Consider the following 26619-nt stretch of genomic DNA (forward strand, 5'->3'; position numbering starts at 1 on the left):
TAAAAAATTGATTAATTGATTAATTGATTTTTTATTGATTTAATTTTAGTTTAAAATTATGGAAATGAAGAATTGAATTGAAATGAAAATAATTTTGAAGAAATGACAGTAACAATATTTTTATAATATAAAATAATGATGGTATCAAGTTTTAATTATTATATGTAGGTATAATTGAATTTAAAATTTTTGAAAATTTTAATTTCTGTAAAAAAATAATAATGATTAAATATTCATTTAAAAAGGAAGTTATTGATGTTTTTGAGTAAATTTACAATTAAAGAAATTCGTAAATAAATGTAATAGAACAGGAAAAAAGTCGTTTTGTCTGAAAATCAGGGAGTTTGGTAAAATTAAGAATAAAATTAAAAACAAAATTTTGTAAAATATAAATGTAGTTTTAAAAACCTGGAAAAATTACGTTTTTTAACCTGGAAAACCTGGAAAAGTCAGGGAATTGTGAAATGAGAAAAAGCGTGGCAACCCTGTAATGAAAAGAAGTGAAAAAAATTCTGATGATTTCTATTTGTCATTACAATTTTGGATTAATTTTATAATAAAAATAATTATAACATTAATATAATATACAATCTGTCTAAAGTTAATAATAAATAACAAAATTATAAACAAAAGACAACTTCAGAGTGTGAGGGACAGAAAAAGTGAATGAATGAATGAAAGAACATTCAAATTATTACAGTTAATTTGTATAATTTTCCTCTATAAAGTTAGTAAATTATTAAATTATTCACAGTATGTAATAATTTTCTACTAAAAATTATATAGTGAACTTCTATCCCAATTGGTGCAAACGAATTCGCGCGTACTGTATTCAAATTTAGATAGAGACAAAGACTCAAAGACAGTTTTCTCTTATTCAGGAATGACTGAAAAATTAAAAACAATTTTATAAATCGTTATAAAAAAGCTTTTTACAGTTTGACTGTAAATAAATAAAAAACTTATTCATAGTAGGTATACTATAATTGATTTAAAAAAAAAATAATGAAAAATGAGTAATTTTTGTTCTAAATTGAAATTGATTAAGTTGATTGTTAAATGAAGAAGTTGAGAGCTGAAGAAGTTGATTTTGTTTACAATGTAAAAATAGGGCCTTGGGAAAATCGTATACCCATGCGTATCTGTGAATTACGGCACTGCCTATTGACGTCTTCAGTAGGCGTGGTTTCACTCGAACCGATATATTTAACACATACAACTTTTCTCGTACGCCAGCGATCGTATTATTTGGTTAATGTGTATTTGCAGTACAAGACTAGATGCCAGCAAGGTGCGGATCACGACCGTGGCCAATTTTCGGCACGGGGGTTGAATCAATTGTCGCTGACCCTCATTGTTGTGCTGCCAAGGGACGTGAAGGGGGTAATTTTCTGACTCGGTTGTGTCCGTACAATTGTGAACTTGTGCTGTTGGTGTTCACTTCTGCTTGTCAGTTGAGTGCTGGTGTCAAAGCGTGCGACAACACGGATTAATTATTATTATTATTTATATATAAAACTGTGAATCCTCCGTTCAGGGCAGGATTTTTGGCAGGTGTCTGTCCGATTCTCGCCTTCTCGCCAATAAAAGAAAAAGAAAATAATTTTGTTAAGAATGGCGGGTCTTCCTGTCGTTCTTATTACCGCCAATGTCGGTAGTATTTTTGAAGAGGTAAGTGCTGATTTTATGGAAAAAAAAGACAAAGACAATTGTTTTAATTATTCTTTTATTTTATCATTCCTTTCTCTTATCAGAACGATTATATTTGGTCTTTACATAGAGTTATTGATAGGATAGGATTTTTCGAGTTGAATCAAAAAAAGTATCTTTTTGTTGAAATCGTTCTTGGTTGAAATTGAAATGCTTATTTGCCGTTTTTAAATACTCTGCGTGCATTTTTTTTAATAGTCGGCGCGCTATTCATGAATGAATTTGAACGACAATCGAGTGCGTACGAACTCGATCAAAACCGGTTCGAAACGATTTGATTAAGCTAATGCCGGTCTTTTTGAACGAGTGAAACTTTTCATTGTCATAAAAAAAAGTTGCTAAAATACTGATTATTAATTTTTTAGTGATTCCATCCAGTAATTAATAATATTGCATTATTTTCAAAAAGAAAATTAGAAATCACAGGGCTCGGATCGTCTTTAAGACTCAAAAAAAAGTCGCTTTAGTCGCATAAATTTACAACAAAAGTCACGAAAAGTCGCATAAAATTTCCGAAAAAGTCGCATGAAATCTTAGAAAAAAACGACAAAAAGAAAACACAAAATTGTAAAAAAATCACATTTCTCGACAACATAAACATTAATATCAAACAATCCGGAATAAAATTTAAAAAATATAATAAAATTCATAGCAAAATTTTAATTAGATATTTTTAACAATTTTTTAAAAAACTCTCTTTAAAATGTCAATTATTTTTATAAACAATAAAATTCTTCTCCGAAATTCAATTTTAAAAAAAATTTTAATAAAATTCTTCTCGGAAATTCAATTATTTTCAAAAGTAACAAAATTCTTCGCAGAAATTCAATTATATTCAAAAATTTTTTTTTAATTTTTCGTCAAAAATTTATAAATAATAAAATTCATCGCATAAAAATTTAATTATTTTCAAAAGTTCTGATGAAATTCTTTGCAAAATTCAATTATCTTCAAAAGTACGAAAATTCTTTAAAGAAATTCAATTATGTTTATAAATATCAAAATTCTTCTGCAAAATTCAATTACTTTAAAAAAAAAATCTGTTAAAAATTTCAATTATCTTTGTGAATAATATTATTAAAATTCTTCTCTAAAATTAAATTATTTGCAAAGAATTTTAATAAAATTCTTGTCAAAATTTCAATTATCTTTATAAATAATAAAATTCGTTCTAGAAATTCAATTATCTTCAGAAGTAAGAAAATTCTTGGCAGAAATTAAATTAATTAAAAAATTTTTTTTTAATTACTCTCAAAATTTCAATTATGTTTATAAATACTAAAATTCTTCTGCTATAATTCAATTACTTTTAAACATTTTTAAAAAAATCTGTTCAAAATTTCAATTATCTTTGAGAGTAATAAAATTCTTCTCTAAAATTCAATTATCTGCAAAAATTTGAATAAAATTCTTGTCAAAATTTAAATTATCTTTATAAATATAATAAAATTCATTCTAGAAATTCAATTATTTTCAAAATTTTTCTCAAAATTTCAATTATGTTTATAAATATCAAAATTCTTCTGCTATAATTCAATTACTTTTAAACATTTTTAAAAAAATCTGTTCGAAATTTCAATTATCTTTGAGAGTAATAAAATTCTTCTCTGAAATTCAATTATTTGCAAAAATTTTAATAAAATTCTTGTCAAAATTTAAATTATCTTTATAAATATTAAAATTCATCCTAGAAATTCAATTATTTTTAATTTTTTTTTAAATTTCTCTTCAAAATTTTAATTATCTTCATAAATAATAAAATTCATCTTGGAAATTTAATTATTTTCAAAAGTTCTGATAAAGTTCTTTGCAAAATTCAAATATCTTCAAAAGCAAAAAAATTCGTGGCAGAAATTAAATTATTTTCAAAAAATTTTTTTTAATTATTCTCCTCAAAATTTCAATTATCTTTGTAAATATCAAAATTCAATTACTTACTAATGTTTTATAAATTTCTTCACAATAATTCAAGTATTTTCATAAAAAATAATTAAAAATTTTTTTTTTATAAAGTCTTATATAATATAAAATAATGATTTTAACCCTCGATCCTCTTAAATTATTATAAAACATGAAGACATGGATTGCTCTGAGTCGAAGACTCGGAGTGATCGATTTCTTCATGTTTTATAACAATTTTTTATAAGTTGCTTAATTTCAAAAAGGTTTGAATTTGAATCTTTTGAAAAATAATAATTAAATATTTATTTAAAAAAGAAGTTATTGATGTTTTCGAAAAATTTGAAAGAAATTTGTAAATAAATGTATCAGAACATTTTTTTGACTCAAACTTTTTCACAAAAAAGTCGAAAAAAGTCGATAAAGTCGCACAATCCGAGCCCTGAAATCAGGATTACACTGGATAATTAATATAATTTATATTAATAGTATTATTAGTAATTAGTAATACTGATTATTAATTTTCATTTGCGAAAATTCAAATTGTACTCTTGCTATTAGCGAAAAGAAAAATAAATTCTTGTAAACTTGTTATTTTAATTATTAATGAAAAAGGTCAGCATATTAGTGTTTATGTTGTCAAACATATTTGCTTACTGTGTAGAGCTAATAATTAAGTTTTATAATTGAAAAATATTATTTGAAACAAGAACTTTAATTATTTCGAGAAATAGAAAGAATGCAGTTATTATATTTTTAGATAATGTCTTAAATTTTAAATCACCTTATCATTAATATCGCACACTTTAAAGATAATTTTTGTTTGTTTCTCAAGTAAAAACTTTTTACGAAATAATACCCTGAGAGATGTTATTTCAATGAAAAATTTTCCTTCTTTTCATAAATATATTTTATTTGACGTATGTCGTGTACAATATGTACAAATTGTAGGTACAATCAAGTTATAATTATAAATAATTTATTTTTTTTAATTACCATAATAGTAATATAAAAATATTTGAAAAGTATTCATTCTAGAATCTCTTATTGTCATTGAAGTATGCCTCGGCTAATTAAGAATGCACTTTATTTTCTACACTCAATTGTCGGAAAACAAGTGACACAGAAACACCTGTGGTTTTCTCATGTTTGTATATAAGTATTATTTCGGACCAAACTCACATTTACACATGAAAGATTGACGAAAATAAACTTTGTCCATTTCAACAAAAACATACTTTTAATCATAAGAATTTCAAACAATGGCTCTAGAATGAATAATAGACTAAATTATTATTATTAAGTATTTTATTCATCAAATAAATTGAAACACTTTTTTTTTGCATTCCCAAGGGCTCGAACTAGGTCCGTAAATCCGGTAAAAATCCGTAAATTTGCTTCAAGTCCGTAAAAGTCAGTTTTTTTTAAAAAAGGTCCGTAAAGTCCGTAATTTGATTGAAAAAAGACGAAAACTTCGTAAATAGAGCAGTCCAGTGTGACGTCATTCTGGGAACCAAGTGGTAATTTAGCATAGATTTTTATTTTACCGACGAATATATATGTTGTAAATAAATGTATTTATATATTTACATCAATGTTGATAAAATAAAAATCTACGCTAAAATACCACATGGTTCCCAAAATGATGTCAAGCTGGACAGCTCTATTATACGATAAAATTTTGGAAATTTTAAAAAAGTTAGAAATGATTGCAGACATTCAATTATTTTCAAAAGTAATAAAATTCTTCGTAGAAATTCAATTATGTTCAAAATTTTTTTTTAAATTCTCGTCAAAATTTTAATTATCTTTAGAAATAATTCAATTTATTTTTTTCCGAAATTCAATTATTTTCAAAAATAAATTTCATTTTAATAAAATTCTTGGCAAAATTTAGATTATATTCAAAAATTTCCCTCAATTTAATATCTACCATTTTAATAAAATTTTCCAAAAGAATTCAATTATTCAAAAAATTTTTTAATAAAATTCTACGTAAACATTTAACTATTTTTATAATAAGCAATAAAAATCTCACAGGAATTCAATTATTTATAAATTTTTTTTTAAATTCTTCGTAATAACTCCCCTACTTTCATAAAGAGTAAATAACAAAAATCTTGACAAAGAACAAAATTCTTCAGAATAATTAAATTATTAATTTATTATTATCATAATGAACAAAGTTCTTCGCAGGAATTCAATTATTATTAAATATTTTTTATAAAATTCTTCTCAAAAATTCAATTATTTTCAAAAATAACATTTTTAGCATCAGGAATGCAATTATTTTCAAAATTTATCATAAAATTCTTCGTAAAATTTTATTATTTTCAAAACTTTTAATAAAGTTCTTGACATGAATTCAATTTTTTTTATAAATAACAAAATTCTTCGTAAGAATTCAATTATTTCGATAAAGGACAAAATTCGTAGTATAGGAATTCAAGTATTAAAATTTTTTTTTTACAAAATTCTTCCAAGAAATTCAATTATTTTTAAAAATTGTAATACAATTCTTGTCAAGAATTCAATTATAATTATAAATATCAAAATTCTTCGCAGAAATTCAATTATTTTCAAAAAATTTCATAAAATTCTTGGCAAAATTTAAATTATTTTCAAATATTTTCTTCAATTCAATGATTTCTAATATCAACTATTTTAATAAAATAATTCAATTATTTGAAAAAAATTTAATAATATTCTAAGCAAACCTTTGATTATTTTCATAAATAATAAAAATTTTTAAAGAAATTCAATTATTTAAAAATTTTTTTATAAATTTCTTCGCAATCATTCAATTATTTTCATAAATAATAAAATATTTTTACAGGGATTCAATTACTTTTGTAAATAATAAAATTCTTGTTAGGAATTCAATTATTTTCATAAATAATGAAATTCATTACAAAATTTCAATTACAATATTATTACATTTTTAATCAGAATTCTCGAAAAATGTCATTATTCTTAAAAATTTTATTAAAATTCGTCAAAAGAATTCAATTTTAAGAAACATGCAATTATTTCATAAATGATTTTTTGTATTTAAATAATTGAATTCTAGTAGAATTTACTAATAAAATTTGATTTAAAAATGGATTTCAGTTAAAATTTTAGATTATATAACAATTCTGTGGAATTAATGTTTTTGACAAAGTTTAATTGCTTTTTTTTTGAAATTGTGGATTGTAAATTGTAGAAAAATAAATGTGAAAATTCTTAAAGAAGTTTTTCAAAAATTATTAAAAATAATTCATTTAAGTATAGAAGAATTATAGTTAAAAACACGAAAAAATTTAATTTTTGAAAAAGTTACAAATTATTGCAGTAATTCAATTATTTTCAAGAGTAATAATATTCTTCGCCAGAATTCAATATACTTTCAAAATAATAAAATTCTGCGTAGGGAATCAATCATTTTTACAAACAATAAAAATCATTACAAGAATTCAATTATTTTTAAAAGTAATAAATTTCTTCTTGGAAATTCAATTATTTTAAAAATTTCGAATAAAATCGTTCTCAGGAATTCAATTATATTCATAAATAGTACAATGCTTTTTGGGAATTCAATTATTTTTTAAACTTTTCATAATTTTCTTCGCAGGTATTCAATTATTATTAAAAATTTAATACAATTCTGGACAAGAATTCAATTATCATTCTATAAATAACAAAATTCTTTGCCGAAATTCAATTATTTTCAAAAATTCAAAATAAAAAGTTCTTGGAAAGAATTCAACTATCTTTTCATAAATAACAGAATTCTTCCCGAACATTCAATTCTTTTAAAAAATAACATCATTTTTAGCAGGAATTCAATTATTTTTTTACATTTTCATAAAATTCTTCACAGAAATTCAATTATTTTTGAAAATTTTAATAAGTTTCTTTGAATTCTCGTAGAATTTTCTAATAGAAATTGATTTAAAAATGGATTTCAGTTAAAATTTTAGATTATAATTGAATATTAGAATTTTCAAAAAGGTTTGAATTTGAAATTTTTGAAAATCTGAATTCTTCATTTTTTCAACTAACAATTCTGTGGAATTAATTTTTTTGAGAATGTTTAATTCACGTTTTTTTATAGATTGTAAATTGTAAACAAATAAATTTGAAAATTCTTAAAGAAGTTTTTCAAAAGTTATTTATAATAATTAATTTATAGAAGAATTATAATTAAAAACACGAAAAACATGTATTTTGTAAAAGTTGCAAATTATTGCCCCCTTTTTTTAATTTTGGCCCCTAAACGTACCCTATTTTCAAAATTTCCCCTATTTTTTTCTTTTATCTTTTAATGATGAATTCACACCAAATTTAGCTTCGTAAACTATGAAACTGCCACTAATTCTAATACAAAACCTTCAAAAATTTTTTCTATTTCTGACAGGAATGAATTTTTTAATATTATTTAATTATTACAAAAGTTTTAATGCAATTATCTTGATAAATAACAAAATTCTTCACAGAAATTCAATAATTTTTAGGAATTTTTAATAAAATTCTTTACAAAATTCAATTATTTTCATAAGTTACAATATTCATCCCAAGAATTCAATTATTTTTATAAAATTTTCACGAATGTCTCGTCTAGAATTCAATTATCTTTACAAATATCAAAATTTTTCGCCAAAAATTCAATTATTTTTAAAAATTTATAAAAATCTTTGCAAAAGTTCAATTACTTTCAAAAGTTTTTTGCAATTCAATAATTTTCAAATACCATTTACTATTTTCATAAAATTTATCAACAGATTTAATTATATAGAAAGAATTTGTTGATACAATTCTACGAAAAAATTCAATTATTTTCATAAATAATAAAATTTCATTTACGAATTCAATTATTTTCATCGCAGAATTTCAAATATTTTTAATAAAATTTTTAAAAACTTCCTAGAAAAATGCAATTATTATTAAAAATTTTATTAAAACTTGAGGAAAGAATTCAATTTTAAAAAACAATCAATTATTCAATAAAACAATAAAATTCGTTGCAATAATTCAAATATTTTCATAAATAACATTTAATTCGTCGCAGAAAATCAATTATTTTCAAAAATTTTCAAGTAATTTTGCAGAAGAATTCAATTAGCTCGATAAACAACAAAATCGCATAAATTCTTCCCATAAAATCAATTATTCTAAGGAATTTTGATAAAATTCTTTTCCAAAATTCAATTATTTTGATAAATGTCAAAATTTATCAGAAGAATTCAATTTTTTTGAAAAGTAATTAAATACTTTGCAGAAATTAAATTATTTTCAAAATTTTTTTTAAATTCTCGTCAAGAATTAAATTATCTTTACAAATAGACAGGGAAATTCTTCTCAAGAATTAAATTATTGTCAAAAATTTTTTTAAAATTCTTCTCAAAAAGTCAATTATTTTCAAAAATTTTAATAAAATTCTTCTCATGAATTCAATTGTTTTCAAAAATTATTATTTAAATTCTTCTCAGGAATTCAATTATTTTTAAAAAATTTAATAAAATTCTTCAAAAAGTTTTCAATTATTTTCAAAAATTGTTGTAAAATTCTTTAATATAATAAATTTCATTAAAATTTTAATTAAATTCCTTAAAAGAAATTAAATATTTTCAAAAGTTGTTAATACAATTCTTCGTAAAAATTAAATTTTAAGAAACATTCAATATTATTTATTTTTGTATTTAAATAATTGATTTCTCGTAGAATTAAATGATTGTTTTTCGTACTTTTAACTAACAATTCTGTAGAATTAATTTTTTTGAAAATGTTTAATAATGATGTTATTGATTTAAAGTAGAATTTTAGTTAAAAATTCTAGAAAATGTTAATTGAATTGAAATGAAACAAATAATTTTGAAGAAATTACAGTAACAATATTCTTATAATAATAAAATAATGATTTTGTCAGTCGGTCATCTTTAATATTAATTATGAGTTGTTCAATTTGAAAAGGTTTAAATTTGAAATTTTTGAACACCTTAATTCCAATGAAAAAGAAATGATTAAATATTTATTTTAAATAAAACTATTGATGTTTTCGAATAACTTTACTTTTAAAGAAATTTGTAAATAAATTTAGTAGAACATTTTTTGAATATCTAATAGTTTTTAGAGTGAATCAGAATATTCTTTAGGGTCAGGGAAAAATAAAAGTCAAAGTTGTGTTTGGAAATCAGGGAAAAATGAAGTTAAATTTTTGTGGCAACCCTGTATAAATAAATTATATTTTTATCTTTATTTAACCAATTTTCATGGTTCCCTAAAAGTCCCCTATTTTTTAATTTTCAGTCCCCTATTTCCCCCAAAATACTTTTTAGAGGCACTATGAAGCCTGTATATATTTAATTGAAGAATTTATGAATAATAATTGAAATTTCGTAAAATTGAATATTGTAAACTGTAAAGAAATGGATTTGAAAATTATCAAAGAACTTTTTCGAAAATTTTTAAAAATAATCGATTTAAAGAAGAATATTAGTTAAAAATTCTTGAAAATAATAATTGAATTGATAATGATTTTATCACTCGGTCATTTTAATTATAAAACATGAAGAAGTCGATCACTCCGAGTCTTCGACTCGGTGTTATCGATTTCTTCATGTTTTATAATTATGAAAAAAATTTAATTTACAGTTTTAAGTAAAATGTTCTTTTATTTGACTCGGACTGTTTATATTTTTGTCAGTAATAATTGGTCTGTAATTTTTAATTTTTTTGGTCCGTAAAGTCCGTATTTTTAAAATACTTTCACTGGTTCGAGCCCTGCATTTCTCATTAAATATTATAAAATATACATTTTCCTCTTTAAATTACATTACATAGTAACTATTTTAATGTGAAACAAATTTTTTCAGCCGAAAAATATGTTGAAAATATGGACGGAGGAATTCTTATCGGTAAGTGTATATCCGACTATATTATATTTTCTAGAATTAGGTTTTTGCTAAAAAGTAGTATAGCTAGGGGGGTTCTGGGGCAGGTTCTGATCTCGGCTAAGTACCTACGGTCGGTAATGTAGATTTCTACTTTATCATCAGTCGGTAAGGTAGGGACCTGACAGAAATCTTGACTCAGCCGATAAGGTAGGAATCTGTTTTACCGACCGAGTGTAGTTCCTGCTGGCACTGCTAGATGGCGCCACTAGCGAATTCAAACTTGCTTGGCGGGAAATTTAAAAATTTAATTTCAAACTTTCGAGTGGCTTACAAGGGGTTCTCTGTTTTACCGACCGAGTTAATTTAAACTTAAACCGCTAGATGGCGCCACTAGCAAATTCAAATGTGCTTGGCGGGAAATTTAAATTTTTATTTTCATAGCTTTAAGTGGGTTAAAAGGGGTGCTCTGTTTTACCGACCGAGTTAGTTCCGGCTGCCACCGATAGATGGCGCCACTAGCGAATTTAAACCTGCTTGGCGGGAAATTTAAAATTTTATTTTTTAACTTTCAAGTGGGTTTAAAGGGGTGTTCTACCTTACCGACCGAGTGTAGTTCCTGCTGCCACCGCTGGATGGCGCTACTTGCGAATTCCAAACTTGCTTGGCGGGAAATTTAAAATTTTATTTTTAAACTTCCAAGTGGCTTACAAGGGGTTCTCTGTTTTACCGACCGATTTTTTTAGTTCTGGCTACCGCCGACAGATGGCGCCACTAGCGAATTTAAACCTGCTTGGCGGGATATTTAAAAATTTATTTTCAAACTTCCAAATGGCTTACAAAGGGTTCTCTGTTTTACCGACCGATTTTTTTAGTTCTGACTACCGCCGACAGATGGCGCCACTAGCGAATTCAAACCTGCCTGTCGGGAAATTAAAAAATTTTATTTAATAAATTCAAACTGCTTAAACAGTGAGCCGCCATTTTGTTTTACCGACAGAGTGCGGTGCCGAGAGATGGCGCCACAACTGAATCGTTTGTATTTCGCGAGCAAAGATGGCGCCATATTGTTTACACTAATAAGATTATTAAAATTTTAATAGATGGCGCTTGTAAAAGTTGTTGAAATCTATTATATTAAACATAACCTTAAAATCTATTATATTAAACATAACCTTAAAATATATTGTATTAAACATAACCTTAAAATCTATTTTATTAAACATAACCTTAAAATGTAAACCTTATTATCTAACGTAATACTAATGAAGGTATTTAATTAAATACAGTATTAATAACATTTCATACATTTATTATATTCAATATACAATATTTACACTTGTTTTACATTCAATATACAATATTTACACTTGTTTTATTTTAAATTCAATATGGTTGTATGGACCACCAATATACTTTAGTCGTAATTGTCCAGAATTAATAGCTTCTTGCATCTGATCCAAGCATATCGAGTCATCAGTGAACATTGGTACAAATCTTGAAGGTAGGAATGTATTGAATTTTTTATCCACCTCAACGACGACCTTGACTCCATACCTGGTGTTGACAACCTGGATCTTTGTTATAGGATACTTATGTCCAGGAGTCAGCTCGGAAAGCGGCTTCGTAGGTAGGAAAGCATCCATGCGACCAATGGCGTTGATTTTGGTTAGATCCATCTTTTCTTAGAGATAATACTTTGTGAAGTTACAAAACATAATGAGCTTTACAGCTCAAGGTGCCTCTATTTATACCCAAATATCACGCATTACCCCCACCATTAATTCTGCACATGCGCATTACCCACACCACTAATTCTACGCATGCGCAATAGCGTTTTATGTTTGTAAAATACCCCCACTTTTTATTATTGAGCCACGCCCACTTTGTGACGTCATAAGACAAGTCTAGACTAGTTTTAACATGTTTAATAGTTTTACACATGTGTAATAAAGATAATAGGATAGGGAAAGGTTAATTAAAGTAAACATTAATAGACATTTAATACATTTATTCATTATATAGGAAATTTTCACAATCATTATAAAAATCTTTAAATGTACAATCATTGTCAACTTCATCATTATTTTCTATATTATTTCGTAGTACATTCGATGGTTGTATCAACCAATTTCGTAGATTACATACATTTTTAACAGCGCAATTGCTAAAGCTACGTGTGTGATTTGTACATGTAGATGAACTGTCTACACTTAAACTTTTTAGCGACGGACATTTAAAATCATCTAAATTAAACACATTCAATGTATATTTTTCGAACCATTTTTGTTTTTCTAAACCTTTTACATAAACGGTAGGTGTACCTATTAGTACTTCTTTTATTATAGGTTGTAATTCTTCATAACATACGTCACCAGCAGCCCAATCGATACCATGATAATTATTTGTAAGCCATCGATTCTCACATTTGTATCTTGCAGGCAATCGACTCCAGGCATATGGCGGCTCGAAGAGGTAGACCAATGGATGAGCATCTTGTTGAAGTGGTAGAATCGCCAACTCTTTGATGACAAACTCGTTGTATGGTCTCTTGAAGCACTGAATATCTACGACGTACGCCATGGTATCTGAAATAGAATAATAGCTCAAGCCTTAGAGAGACGCTCTCTTTATAGCCTTTCCCCCACCACTCCAATTACCCCCACTACCGATGTCATCTATGATTGGTCATTATTTCCACCAATCACGTTACTTTTTTAACAACGCCGCTGATTGGTGTATACTGTATAATGCGGTCGTGAATTATAAGGCAATATGCAGCTGTATTGGCTGGAAAATTTTCACTTGCTTCAAATTCCAATCGCACATCTACAGATGCTTGTTTTAAAAATTCGTTTTGTTTTGAGCAATCAATAACAGCCAATGGTGCATAATCTTTAAAGTTATTTCTAGTTAATAAAGGTTCAGATTCTTTTCCATAGTAGGACGGTTGAAAATTACAATACATTTCATATAATATGGAAAATTTGTTTTGAGTAAAATTTAAATTTAAATTTCCATAAGGATAGTACTGTGAGTTTAAGAAAAGTTTAACATTGAGAAGATTGCAGGTATCAAATAAATTTGCATACCTTTCTTGATCTTCTTTTCGATTTGTTTGAAAACCAAGAATAACATATCGAGGTTTTTCAACTTGTGTTGAAGTTTTTACAGTCCACACATGCTTTTGAGTGGCAGGAATCATAGGATATTCATACAAATCCCATGATCTAAAACTCATTGTTATAAGTGAGTCTTTTTCAATGAATTTCAATAATTCAATTTTTTGTCGATCATTTACCATTAAATATGGAATCAACCATTCAACTTTATTAATAATAATTTTAAATTCTTCACGCTCTGCTGCTTCAATGTTTACTACAGCATTTAGATCAGTACGAGATCTTGTTAAAATAAGTTCATGTTTTGCATTTACAACAATCTTTCGATAGTCTTCAGCAAAACCAATAATCATACTTAGTGGAATATTTACATCAAAATATCCAGCATCATTTGTTACTCTGCTATCATCATCATCATAAGGTAGATAACCAGCATTTTCAGAGTAAATCATTTGATTAGGTGTTTGAGAAATTATATTTTTCATTGTGGTTGTAATACCAACATTTTTAGAGCGATCAATTTCAACACCATTTAATTCATAACGAATCTCATTAAACAGGTAGGAAATACCATTGCTAATTAACTTTGTATTAGTTACAAGCGTATTGTTTGGCTTAACAATTCTACCAGTGACGTGTAAAGTACTTTTAGAGGGAAGAATGTACAAGTCTTGATGTTGAACTGCAATTCGAATCTCATCACTGTTATTAAATGCTGATGACACGTATGGTTGATGTGCATGAATCTCATAGTGTGCCACAGAATTATCAAATTTAACTGGACTTAGAATGTTTAAAATTTCTTCCATTTTTGTTACAACAACAAATAAAAAGTATGTGAAAAATCAATTTTTTCCCTTGTTTTCTTGATAAACTCTTAGGCCGAGCTGCTTCAGAAATAGTATGTTCTGAGATGTTAGTCTCTTGCGAACTGATTGAGGAATGAATGACTTCTGACATGGCAACTCTTTTATATAGCTTCCACCAGTTTTTCTATGAAATACAATTCCCATTACGTTGATTTAACGTGTAATCGAATTGTTATAGTTTCACCTCTAAAATTTATTAAATCTCCGTCTTGATCAACGATTCTTACTTGAATATTATGTATTGTCTTCACGGCGATTGGAAGGTAAATGACGTGAGATGGAACTTCCACAATCTTATATCCAGCTGGTACAATTGGAAAAAATTCGTGAATTGTGTGTACCTTTTTATTATTTATGTATGCACCAGTAGTAATGTTACATTCAATTCTGATAGCATTTACCTTAAGAATGGCTACTGGTACATCTGACGTATGAGCCTTATTAGCTGTCAATATTCGTGGAGTAAATCCTAATAATTTACCAATTGAATCGTTTTGTTCAAAACTCACTTCAAGGCTGCTTGTTATTTCACTACGTAAAGTATTATTGTTAGGTTTGATTCTTACAATTTCAGATCCATTTTCAATAGAGTTTTGAATATATTTTTCAATATCTTCAATTTCATAACTTCCAGGAGGTATAGTAATCACTTTATCACCAATATAAAATTTATTTTTACCTTGATCGATATTAGGAATTGAATTGAAAGTTAGTAATTCAACTAAGCCAAGTACATAATTTTTATTAGATAATAATTCTATAGGAGGAAAATATTCTGCCTCCAGGACAGATGAATTGCCTGAGATAGTCAGAGTAAAAGATTCTTCCATGTTGATGACTTTTTATATACTGATTAGCTGCAATGACTTACAATCACTTATATAGAATATATTTTTGAGTTATTTCAAGCTGTCCACATAAGAATTTTAGACATAAATGACCACAATTAAAGCTATTATAATCTTGATAATTTTGATGATTATACTGTATTAAAGTATTGTAACCTAAGTAATTGACAAGTTCATAGGGTGGTTGAAGATTACCAAAACTATCAAAGTATACTGCTTTATTATTAACTTTTTTATATGCAACCCAATGAGTTCCAGAACCATCTTTATCATCTAAATTAATAATGGCGGATTCATTTTTTCGAGGACCTCTTATAGGTAGTTCATTTCGCATAAAAACTCCTCGAAAATGAGGAATTTTCATTTCTTTAGCATATTTAAGTAAATCTAGATCAGTAAGTGCTCGTTGAGGTAGCTTTAAACTTTTTTTTTCGTACATTGTCTCTTAATACCTTGTCCTTTAACGTATGGTTTTAAATGAAGTCCCAACCCTTGTCGGTATGGTTTTAAATGTAGACCTTTACCAAGTGCAACTGCTTCCAACTCTCTATTGTGACGCTGAGCTTCCTTCAACTGCTCTTTTGCTGCACTTGCATCATTAACAGCTTTTGCTACACCAGCAGCTCCCCCAGTAAGTGCTCCAAGTGCACTTAGCCCAGCAAAAATTGGAATTAATGGTAACAGACCACCAACTTTTGATGGCACAGGTAGAATACGAGGTGTTAAAACTTTTTCTCTACCACCTGCATTCCTTACAGCTTTTCGAGCTGTTTCAATAGCTGACTTTATTGTTGATCGAGCATCATTACCAGGAATTATTGATTTTCTTGCAGCATCCACAATTTTCCTAAGATTTACTCGCTTCTTTGATTTTATCTTCTTCTTCTTTACTCCCATTCCAAATTTTGATTTTGCTTTCATAGCGTTTGTTATTGCGTAAGCTGCAGCTCTTTCACTATATTGTGCGTCTGGAGCAAATACACGTTGCCACGCTTTGTCAGCTAATACTCTATCAGCAGCGTTTCTTTCTTCAACGTTTTCTCGATTTTTCGAGTAAGCAATATCGTGCTCTTTACAAGCGGCGTCTAATGGATTAACACCTGGATCACCTCGGTCTAGACGTTTTGCTAACTTTGTACCAGGTCCACAATATTGATAACCTGGCAAATGTAATTCAAATGGCAACTTGTTTATAAGTTTATTAATTAAACCTTTTCCTCGAGAGTGATGATATATAATCATACCTTACTCTGTGAAAGTTAAAATTAGAATGACTTGTGAGCTATATAAGCGCTGTATTTATACCTTTAGCGGCAGTCTAAATCAGGATGCGGTTCAAGGAACAACTTCACAAGCTGCCAGTCGTCAATCTAGACTCGATTGTTGAACAACAAGACAAGAAAGTGAAGCGTCATGGTAGCTTGTTATCAGGTAGTATTCGAGCTATTTTTTGTGGACCATCAAATTGTGGAAAGACAAATGTACTGCTTTCTTTAATTTTACATCCTAATGGTCTTAGATTTGATAATATTTACTTGTACTCAAAGTCTCTACATCAACCCAAGTATAAATTCTTGGAACAAGTTGTAAGTAATGTTGAAGGAGTAGAGTATTTACCATTTAGTGAGCATGAAGAAGTCATTACTCCTAAAGATGCAAAACGGAATTCAATATTTATATTTGATGATATTGCTTGCGAGAAGCAAGATAATGTAAGGGCATTCTTTTGCATGGGTAGACATGTTGATGTTGATTCTTTTTATCTTTGTCAAACATATGCCCGCGTTCCTAAACATTTAGTACGTGATAATGTTAATTTACTAGTTCTTTTTCGTCAAGATGAGAAAAATTTAAGACATGTTTATGATGATCATGTTAATACTGACATGACATTTAATCAATTTCGAGAATTATGTTCAACATGTTGGAATTCAGACAAATATGGATTTGTAGTAATTGATAAGGATTCTGATTTAAATGATGGAAGATATAGAAAAGGATTTGATAGCTTTGTAACACTATAAATATAAGATCATTTCTAAAATATTGTTAGTTCAATATGAAACCTTGTAATAATAACATGTTTCATAAAGAAAAAGAATATCTTCATCAAATTGCTAAAGCTAGTGAGGCAATTAGGCGAAAACATCGTATGTTAAAATTAGGAAAAGAAGAAGCTGAAAATGTGTTGAATGAAACTTTCAAACCGATAATTCAACCCTTACAAAAAATTATCAACTTGACAGACAGTGAACATGAAAATGTCAAGATTGAAAATGTTAAGGTTGAAAAGAAAGAGCAGAAAGAGGATGATAGCATAAACTATGAAAGTGAAACTGAAAAATCTCCAGATGATGATAAAATAAGTAATAAATTTCTATACTTATTAAATCATAATAGAAAGCAATGTTTAGATTCAACATACGGCATACGTAAGCTAAGTGATGGATCACTTATGATTGGTGATTCACCAATAACTCTTGAAGATCAGTTTGTTAAAATTGGTGATAAACGATATCTTCAAACACCTGGATTACTTGAACTTTTATTCAAAAGTAAACCTACCAGATCGTTTATAAGTGAAGCTGATGAAAGAAACTATAAAGAGATTCTGATTGCTACTAATGCACACAAAAAGAAGTACAGTTCCTCTGAATCTATACGTACAGATAAGAGTTACAAGTATTTGAATTTTATATCTCAATTCTTCCCTCGAACACCTACCAAACAGCCATCTGTAAGCGGTAGTTCATTACCTAAATTTATGATTACAAACAGAAATTTTCAACGAGAATATATCTATTGGGATGATCCGAATGAGTTGGTTGACCGTCTTAGACTATTAATGGCTTCTGAAGCTGCTGGAAATCCTAGTCACAATAATGAAATCATGTCTATCATTGAGGAACTACGTGAAGCTAAAATTATATATTAAGATATGTTTTAGCAAATATCATTCATTTCAACAATGAGCATTGACGTGTTCGGACATCCTCTCAATCAAAGAGGATCAGCAAGACGAGGGCCTCCTGGAGTTGGTTTTAAACTTAATTCTCAAGGTAACTTTGACGTTGAAGGAAGAAAACTCTGTAATCTTGCTAACGCTGAAGAAGAAAACGACGCTGTCAATTTAAAACTTGTACGACATATGATAAAACACGAAGTGCGTTTATTGTATGAAGCTAGTGCCTCACTTAGATCAGAGGTGGACAATAACAACTTATTTCTAAAAGTTCTTGAAGACTCTATTACAGAAAAGATAAAAAATTTTGAAAAAGATATAAATCAAGACTTATCTTATCGAACAGCTGAAATTATTAGTGAACTGGATACTCGCTTAAGTGCTCTTGAGAATGAACAACAAAAAATTAACAGTAGTGAATGAACTTCATACTCAGGCTAGAAAAAATTATCCTCGACGGCGAGTTGAAATGCGTGATATTGATGAGACCTGGCAAGCAGATTTAGTAGAAATGATACCTTATTCAAGAATAAATAAAGGTTTCAAGTATTTACTAACAGTTATAGACATATTTTCGAAATATGGTTGGGCTGTTCCAGTAAAAAGTAAAAATGGAAAAGATGTTTCTCATGCAATGCAATCTATATTTGCTAAAAAACGTATACCAAAAAACTTGCATAGTGACAAAGGAAAAGAATTCTATAACTCACAATTTGAAGCATTAATAAAAAAGTATAAAATAAATTTTTACTCAACATACAGTAATATGAAGGCTTCTATTGTTGAACGGTTTAATCGAACACTAAAAAGAAAAATGTGGATGCAATTTAGTTTACGAGGAAATTACAAGTGGTATGATATATTGCCTACTCTTATTTCCAACTATAATGATACAAAACATAGAACAATTAGAATGAAGCCTAAAGATGTTACTTCAGAAGACGTTGAAATTTTAAAAGAAAGGATCTCTAAACTGAGAAAAATTCCTTTAAGACGACCAAAGTATAAAATTGGTGACAAAGTTCGAGTAAGCAAATATAAAAACGTTTTTGAGAAAGGATATACACCCAATTGGACAACAGAAATATTCACCGTGGATCAAGTTGTATCAACTCAACCAGTGACTTACAAGCTCAAGGATTACCAGGATCAACCCATCAGCGGAGGATTTTATGAAGAGGAACTTCTTAAAGTAAAATATTCAGATATTTATCTTGTGGAAAAAATTCTCAAGACACGTGGAAACAAAGTTCTTGTCAAATGGCTTGGCTTTGATAATTCTCACAATACGTGGGAAGATAAAGCAAATGTATAATCTATTATTCGCAAATCGTCCCTAGTAACTTAACGCAAATGTCAATCAACCAGCAAATCAATCAAAGATTAATGTTAGCGTAGAACCTCTCTATAAATCAAAACTACTTCCAACAACAGACCTTTACACTGCCAGTGCCAAATTTAATTAACATTAAATCAATAATGAATCAATAATGAATCAACAATGAATCAATAATGAATCAATAATGAATCAACAATGAATCAATAATGAATCAACAATGAATCAACTATGAATCAATAATGAATCAATAATGAATCAACAATGAATCAATAATGAATCAACAATGAATCATTAATGAATCAATAATGAATCAATAATGAATCAACAATGAATCAACAATGAATCAATAATGAATCAACAATGAATCAATAATGAATCAACAATGAATCATTAATGAATCAATAATGAATCAATAATGAATCAACAATGAATCAACAATGAATCAATAATGAATCAATAATGAATCAATAATGAATCAACAATGAATCAACAATGAATCAATAATGAATCAACAATGAATCAATAATGAATCAATAATGAATCAATAATGAATCAACAATGAATCAATAATGAATCAACAATGAATCAATAATGAATCAACTATGAATCATTAATGAATCAATAATGAATCAACAATGAATCAATAATGAATCAACAATGAATCAATAATGAATCAACAATGAATCAACAATGAATCAATAATGAATCAACTATGAATTAATAATGAATCAACAATGAATCAACAATGAATCATTAATGAATCAATAATGAATCAATAATGAATCAACAATGAATCAACAATGAATCAATAATGAATCAACAATGAATCAATAATGAATCAACAATGAATCATTAATGAATCAATAATGAATCAATAATGAATCAACAATGAATCAACAATGAATCAATAATGAATCAATAATGAATCAATAATGAATCAACAATGAATCAATAATGAATCAACAATGAATCAATAATGAATCAATAATGAATCAATAATGAATCAATAATGAATCAACAATGAATCAATAATGAATCAACAATGAATCAATAATGAATCAACTATGAATCATTAATGAATCAATAATGAATCAACAATGAATCAATAATGAATCAACAATGAATCAATAATGAATCAACAATGAATCAACAATGAATCAATAATGAATCAACTATGAATTAATAATGAATCAACAATGAATCAGTAATGAATCAATATTAAATCAGTTGGCACTGGCATTGTAAAGGTCTGTTGTTGGAAGTAGTTTTGATTTATAAAGAGATTCTACGCTAACATTAATCTTTGATTGCTTTGCTGGCTGATTGGCATTTGCGTTAAGTTACTAGGGGCGATTTGCACATTTAAATTAATATAAGTTTTAATCATATGTTATTATGTATATATGGAAGGATTTTTTAAATAAAAACACATGGAAATTGTATATAATTGCATTATTTATTAACAAACCTTTTATTTTTTTACAATCATGTTTTACAAAATCATTCGTCGATTTTCGGGATCGCATAATGTCCCCACGGTAGAGTGTCAGTACTCCCCGGTAACAAATATCGTTTGTCGTCTTGCGGACTTAAGGCTACTTTTATCTGTTTTACAGTTTCGACATTGTGTAACCGCGATCTAATGTTATATTGCGTTCGAGTTTGAATGTCAAAATCTCTCAGACATTTTACATAATCATCAAAGTGAATACTCTTTTTAACAACGCCGGATTTAATGCCTTTAGCTTTTTTAATAATGTCTTCACCTTCAACCCGTACGCTGTACAACTTACTCCGCAAGCCAACAAATTCGGTAACGATCTTGCCGTTACATTCGTCTTTCATTAGACCGAGAATCTTTTTGTTGGCTTGCGGAATGCCGTACACGTTGTTTGCGGGATAGTCTGACGTATCGAACTTTTGGATGTCATTTTTCATGTCATTGTAGACATCTTTACATTTAATTTCGTAGATTAGACTGTCTGTATCGGTATACATCAGTTTACAATTGTCGCCGTATTTTTTTAACATATACCCGTAGTGAAAATCGTAAATAAGCGTTTTGGAAACATCGAGCACACTTAACCCCACATAGATCGGTTTGTTGAGTAGTACCTCGGTTTTACGCAGTTCAATGGCAACCAGATTTTCGTCGAATATCGCTCGACTATGGAAATTCGGGCGAGAAATAAGGGCTTCAGCTCCATAGCGGCCAAACCATTGGGTGACAAGCTTAATGTCGACATGTTTACGGACATTTTCCATTGTTTTACCGTATACCGCATTGTTCATGAGCTTGAACAAATTTTTCTCGAACTCATTCTTGGCGTTGGTTCGCATCATCGTATTATAGTCTATATATGGTTTAAGCCATGTTGATTGCTTAAACTGTAAGACTCGATGAATTTTAACAAGCTTAATGCCGTTGGCGACAACTTGTTTTAAAGTGCGGTAGTGGATCACATATTTTTCTTTTGGTTGGAGAGTTGTTAATAATTTCTCCTGTTTCGAGAGGGGTGGTTTCGCATTTTCTGCGCAAAATGGCATATCTTTGTGAGTATCGTGGAGATTTTCAGGATACTCCAAGTCAACTTCGAGTATGTACCCAACAGGTGAATCGTCAGGCACATTAAAATCGAAGGAGTTGTCGACATTATCAACCCATTTGAAGCCGCCATAAGGGAGCGCTTGAGCCATTGCCCAGCCATATAAATTGTTGGCGTCAAAGTACATGATGTAGCTTGTATCTTTGCTATCATCGAAATTTTCCATATATCTATTATTCGCTATAGTATATCGGTTGCAGCATTGACTTATGCCACCTCTAATACCAGACTCAACAAACATAATCATATCGATATCGGTTATTAGTTGCAATCCTATGCTCGTGTACTTGAGCATAGCATCCCAAGTTAAACCGGGGGTCGTATAATAGTGAGCAGGATCTAACCCGTACGCTTTAACACATTCTTTTCGAAAATTTTCAAAGACATCCGCAAGTAACAATACATCTGTTTTCATATACAAATGTACATAGTCGTAGAGATTCTGACAGTCAAACTCGGTCCATACTTTCTGCGCATGCGCATACTCGTCATCAGAAATACCGGCATCATAAAGCGTACTATAAAATTTCTCGATCGGGGGCAATTCGGTTTCGTCTAACTTACTTTTCGAGTCAAAGTACTCATAGGGGAATACACCTTTACGCGTTAGTAATTTTATTTTATCCGGATCTGTCACCGTACTGGCAAAAACGGAGTTGACGATTTTGTACTCGTCTAGGTACGATGCGAGTTTTTCTAGGGATGCTGCCATGAATCGCAATGAGTCAATGAATCGAAATTTGACCTCACTCCCCTTGACATGTTTAGTAAAAGAGATGTACTTCTCTTTGTTAATGGGGAGGAGGTCAATTTTTCCTTCAAAGCTCGTAGAAATCGCATGAATTATAAAATGGGCGTCGTAACCACTTAAGTTGTGGAACACCACGGGAATTGTTTGACAGTCTTGGTAGTTTAGATTGCACGATTCATGGGCAGCACCCCTATATTTGCCAGTAAGGTGACAGTGATCGCGGACTTTCTTTTCGCTTGCCGGTATTTTCTGATGACAAATGTGACATATTGTCGCTCGCTTAAAGTCACTGATTTCTTGAGGAGTTAAGGCATTCATTGGTATCGGATTTTTAAATACATTATCAATTTTTTCAGATAATTGCCTTAATTCCTCAGTAAACCATTTAGCAGGATCAGATTCATTTTTCGGACATGGTACATATTTACATAATGTTTCGTCATAACTACATTTTATATAATAGCCGATGCTTAACAATTTGTGGCGCTGGAATACTTCAGTTTTACTTAAATTGTCTACATCTTCATCGGCGGGAAGAAGTAGACTTTCGCAGTCGGCGTAAATTACATACGGTACTTTCTCTTTATTCTTATAATTTTTAAATGTGATCAGACTCTTGTCAGGCGTCGGTAATTTAATTTTACACTCATTCATTTTTTTACAATTTTCGATGTGTGCATTCAATCTATCTACAGATGAAAAGTAGTGTAAACAGCGGTCACAGATATGTTTTTTACATTTCTTTTTAGACAACTGTGTAGACACAAGGCGTGACAGATCTTTAATCCATACATAATGGAAGTTCATAAAATCATCGTTGTCATACAATACAGTATTATCATCATTATTTTCATCCGCATACATGTCGGCAACATACAAGAGATTTACATGCTTATCTCTTTTTTCCGCAGTGAGATGGAGAGGGTGTACCGTAAAGTTACCATAGCTCTTTGATAGACCGTACACATTAATCGAAACATCATTAAGCTTTTCAAATTTCGGGATATTTTTAAGCGTCACTGGGAATTCAATTCCCTCAAAGTTCAATTCATCTTTAAATTCTTTAAAACTAGACACACGTTTAGGATCGGAGACATTTGGGTGTAAGGCTGACAATACCGCCCACTTAAAACATTCATTGTCATTATTTTGCACGTTAATACATGCATGTTTATTTTTTATTTTTATCGGTAAATCAATGTAAGAGCTTGCACGCATTGGATTATATTTATTTACATTTATTTCTAATCTTATGATTGATTGAAGGTTCCAATTTGAACCCTTTGCATAGAACTCTTCGACGCTGTGCAAAATCGGATGTTTGATGTTCTCATCAAACCAATCGTCTAAAAGGGTTGTGGGAAAGATGCTGTTGGCCTTGGTTCCAAAAGGAATAGGCTTAACAACCTCCACATCATTCTCAACCCTCTTAAAATTGGCGATGAGAACACCATACACTACAATAGGTCCATTTTTATTTAAGGCACCTCTAATGTGGTCCTGAAACAGTATGGACGCATCGTTTAAAAACGAGCTTACATCGACGTGTACTAGGTTCAAGACCATATTAGTGTACAGTCTACACGCGAAAGCACTCTCACACTCTGCCCAGCGAACACGTTTCTTAATGTCTGGGTCACCGATTCCAGCGCCATCTATTACGTGGGATTCAAACAATGCGCGAAACCTTATGATGGATTGTAGAATGCTTACACATCTTTGCTTTTGATGTGTAAAGTACATCGATTTAAGAATGCTTGATAACACGTTTTCATGTTGTGAGCATTCTACAACCCATCGTTCGATAAAAGAGCGTCTCTCATTTACGTTACTTAAATAAGGTATCAACTCAAGGGCTTCTTTAATGAGGGTGACAGTGATGTCACTCTCGTCGAGAATAGTACCGTAATTCGGATACTTACGTGGTGGTCCATCGGTGGTCGTCGCCTTCCGCTTCATCTCTGCACCTGAAATCAAAAGAAACACACTTACAAGCTAACACACTTACAAACTAAACAGAACACACTTACAAGCTAACAAAAGAACGAACTTACAAACTAACAAAAGAACACACTTACAAACTAAAATACTTATACTAAACAAAACGAACTTACAAACTAAAGAACTTAACCTAAAAATCAATACAAAGTAAATGCAATAAACACAGAACACAGTAAATATAAATAACAAAAAAAGACGGTAAATATAACAATAAATGTAACAAAAAAGACAGTAAATATAACAAAAAAGACAGTTAGTAGTGGCAATGGGAATCTGCTGCTGCTGCTGTTGGAACCGCTGAACCTGTGAACAGAACAGCTACTGACTAAACTCACCAAAATCCCTGAATATATACCCCGAAATCCCCACTCCTACCTTTCACGCATGCGCACTAGACCATTTACCCCCACTCCAACCTTTCACGCATGCGCACTAAACCATTTACCCCACTCCAACCTATCACGCATCCCACTCTTAAATTTTCCCCACCAATTCGCGCATGCGCAGAATAAATACATACTTTATTAATTAATATTATTATGAATATTAACTATAATACGCCCGGGATAGCGGTAGTGTCGTCTCCACCCTGGGCTCAAGAGAATGCGTCCTGGCCTTGGTCATCTTCACCCTGGGCTCTGGTGATGGAAGTGGCCTTGGTGAAGTCATCGGAAATAGCACCTCGTTACCTTCATTCTGCAACTAATGAATTTATATTATATTAATTATATTATATTTTACTATATTGTATTAAACATATTATATTTTACTCTATTTTATTAATTATATTATATTTTACTATATTTTATTAATTATATTATATTATATTACTTACGTTATACTCCGGCCGTGGTAGCACCAGCAGCTTGTTTCCATGGTGGACTGCTAACTCCACTGCTATGAGCTGAATGAGCTCTCTACCCTAGACCAGCTACCCTCGTAGGGCTCTCTCCCCACCAAGTGGTTCCCCCACTACGCGCGCTCACCACTCTGCTACGTGTGGCGGTTGACTTGAACTACTGTGAGCTCACCGCCCGCAACGAGCTCACCGCCGGTAACGCGCGAAATTCAATTTGAATTTAAAACGCTTATTGTAGTTTTAAGTAATAATTTCACTTACCTTAATTATAAATTGTTTATAATTAATAAAATAATAATAGTAATAATAATAATATTAATAAATAAGAAGTTAATTAAACTTACCTTACTTAAATAAATAAATAGTTTTAAGAATAAATAAATATTAATTATAAACATTTCATTATTTTTTATATACAATACATAAATATTAATTATAAACAATTAGTTATTTTGTATATATAATAAACAAATATTTACAAATAATATTTTATAAATAACAATAAAACTTACCTTCATTAATAAAAATTTAGTGGCGCCATCTAGCGGTTTAACCTTGAACCCTGTCGGTAAAACAGAGCACCCCTTTTAACCCACTTAAAGCTATGAAAATAAAAATTTAAATTTCCCGCCAAGCACATTTGAATTTGCTAGTGGCGCCATCTAGCGGTTTAAGTTTAAATTAACTCGGTCGGTAAAACAGAGAACCCCTTGTAAGCCACTCGAAAGTTTGAAATTAAATTTTTAAATTTCCCGCCAAGCAAGTTTGAATTCGCTAGTGG

The 26619-nt window shown here is 29.3% G+C and overlaps 3 protein-coding genes across 3 annotated transcripts in view; 1 reads left to right on the forward strand and 2 right to left on the reverse strand.

Moving 5' to 3' along the window:
* The window catches only part of LOC122512994 (epsilon-sarcoglycan), a 44142-nt gene extending 42875 nt beyond the window's left edge, over positions 1 to 1267 (reverse strand). Inside the window, exon 1 of the mRNA XM_043629213.1 lies at positions 1133 to 1267. The gene's annotated coding sequence lies outside the window, so the exon portion shown is untranslated. The remainder of the gene's footprint in view (positions 1 to 1132) is intronic.
* Positions 1262 to 26619, forward strand: part of LOC122512993 (inositol polyphosphate-5-phosphatase A) — a 38046-nt gene continuing 12688 nt past the window's right edge. The window contains exons 1-2 of the mRNA XM_043629208.1: positions 1262 to 1671; positions 10464 to 10505. Coding sequence (XP_043485143.1) covers positions 1615 to 1671; positions 10464 to 10505 — 99 coding nt within the window. The 5' untranslated portion in view covers positions 1262 to 1614. The remainder of the gene's footprint in view (positions 1672 to 10463; positions 10506 to 26619) is intronic.
* On the reverse strand, positions 20818 to 26036 carry LOC122512992. The gene is made up of 2 exons (XM_043629207.1): positions 25815 to 26036; positions 20818 to 25681 (listed from the first exon to the last, which is right to left on the reverse strand). Exon 2 carries the CDS (start codon positions 24935 to 24937, stop codon positions 21122 to 21124), a length of 3816 nt encoding a protein of 1271 aa, XP_043485142.1. The 5' UTR covers positions 24938 to 25681; positions 25815 to 26036; the 3' UTR covers positions 20818 to 21121.

The sequence above is a fragment of the Leptopilina heterotoma genome, unplaced genomic scaffold (assembly GCF_015476425.1).
Source record: "Leptopilina heterotoma isolate Lh14 unplaced genomic scaffold, ASM1547642v1 Lhet_130, whole genome shotgun sequence".
Classification (NCBI taxonomy): Eukaryota; Metazoa; Arthropoda; class Insecta; order Hymenoptera; family Figitidae; genus Leptopilina; species Leptopilina heterotoma.

Excerpts from the sequence above, each read along its gene's own strand:
- LOC122512992 (XM_043629207.1), bottom strand. The coding sequence starts at position 24,937 with ATGAAGCGGAAGGCGACGACCACCGATGGACCACCACGTAAGTATCCG.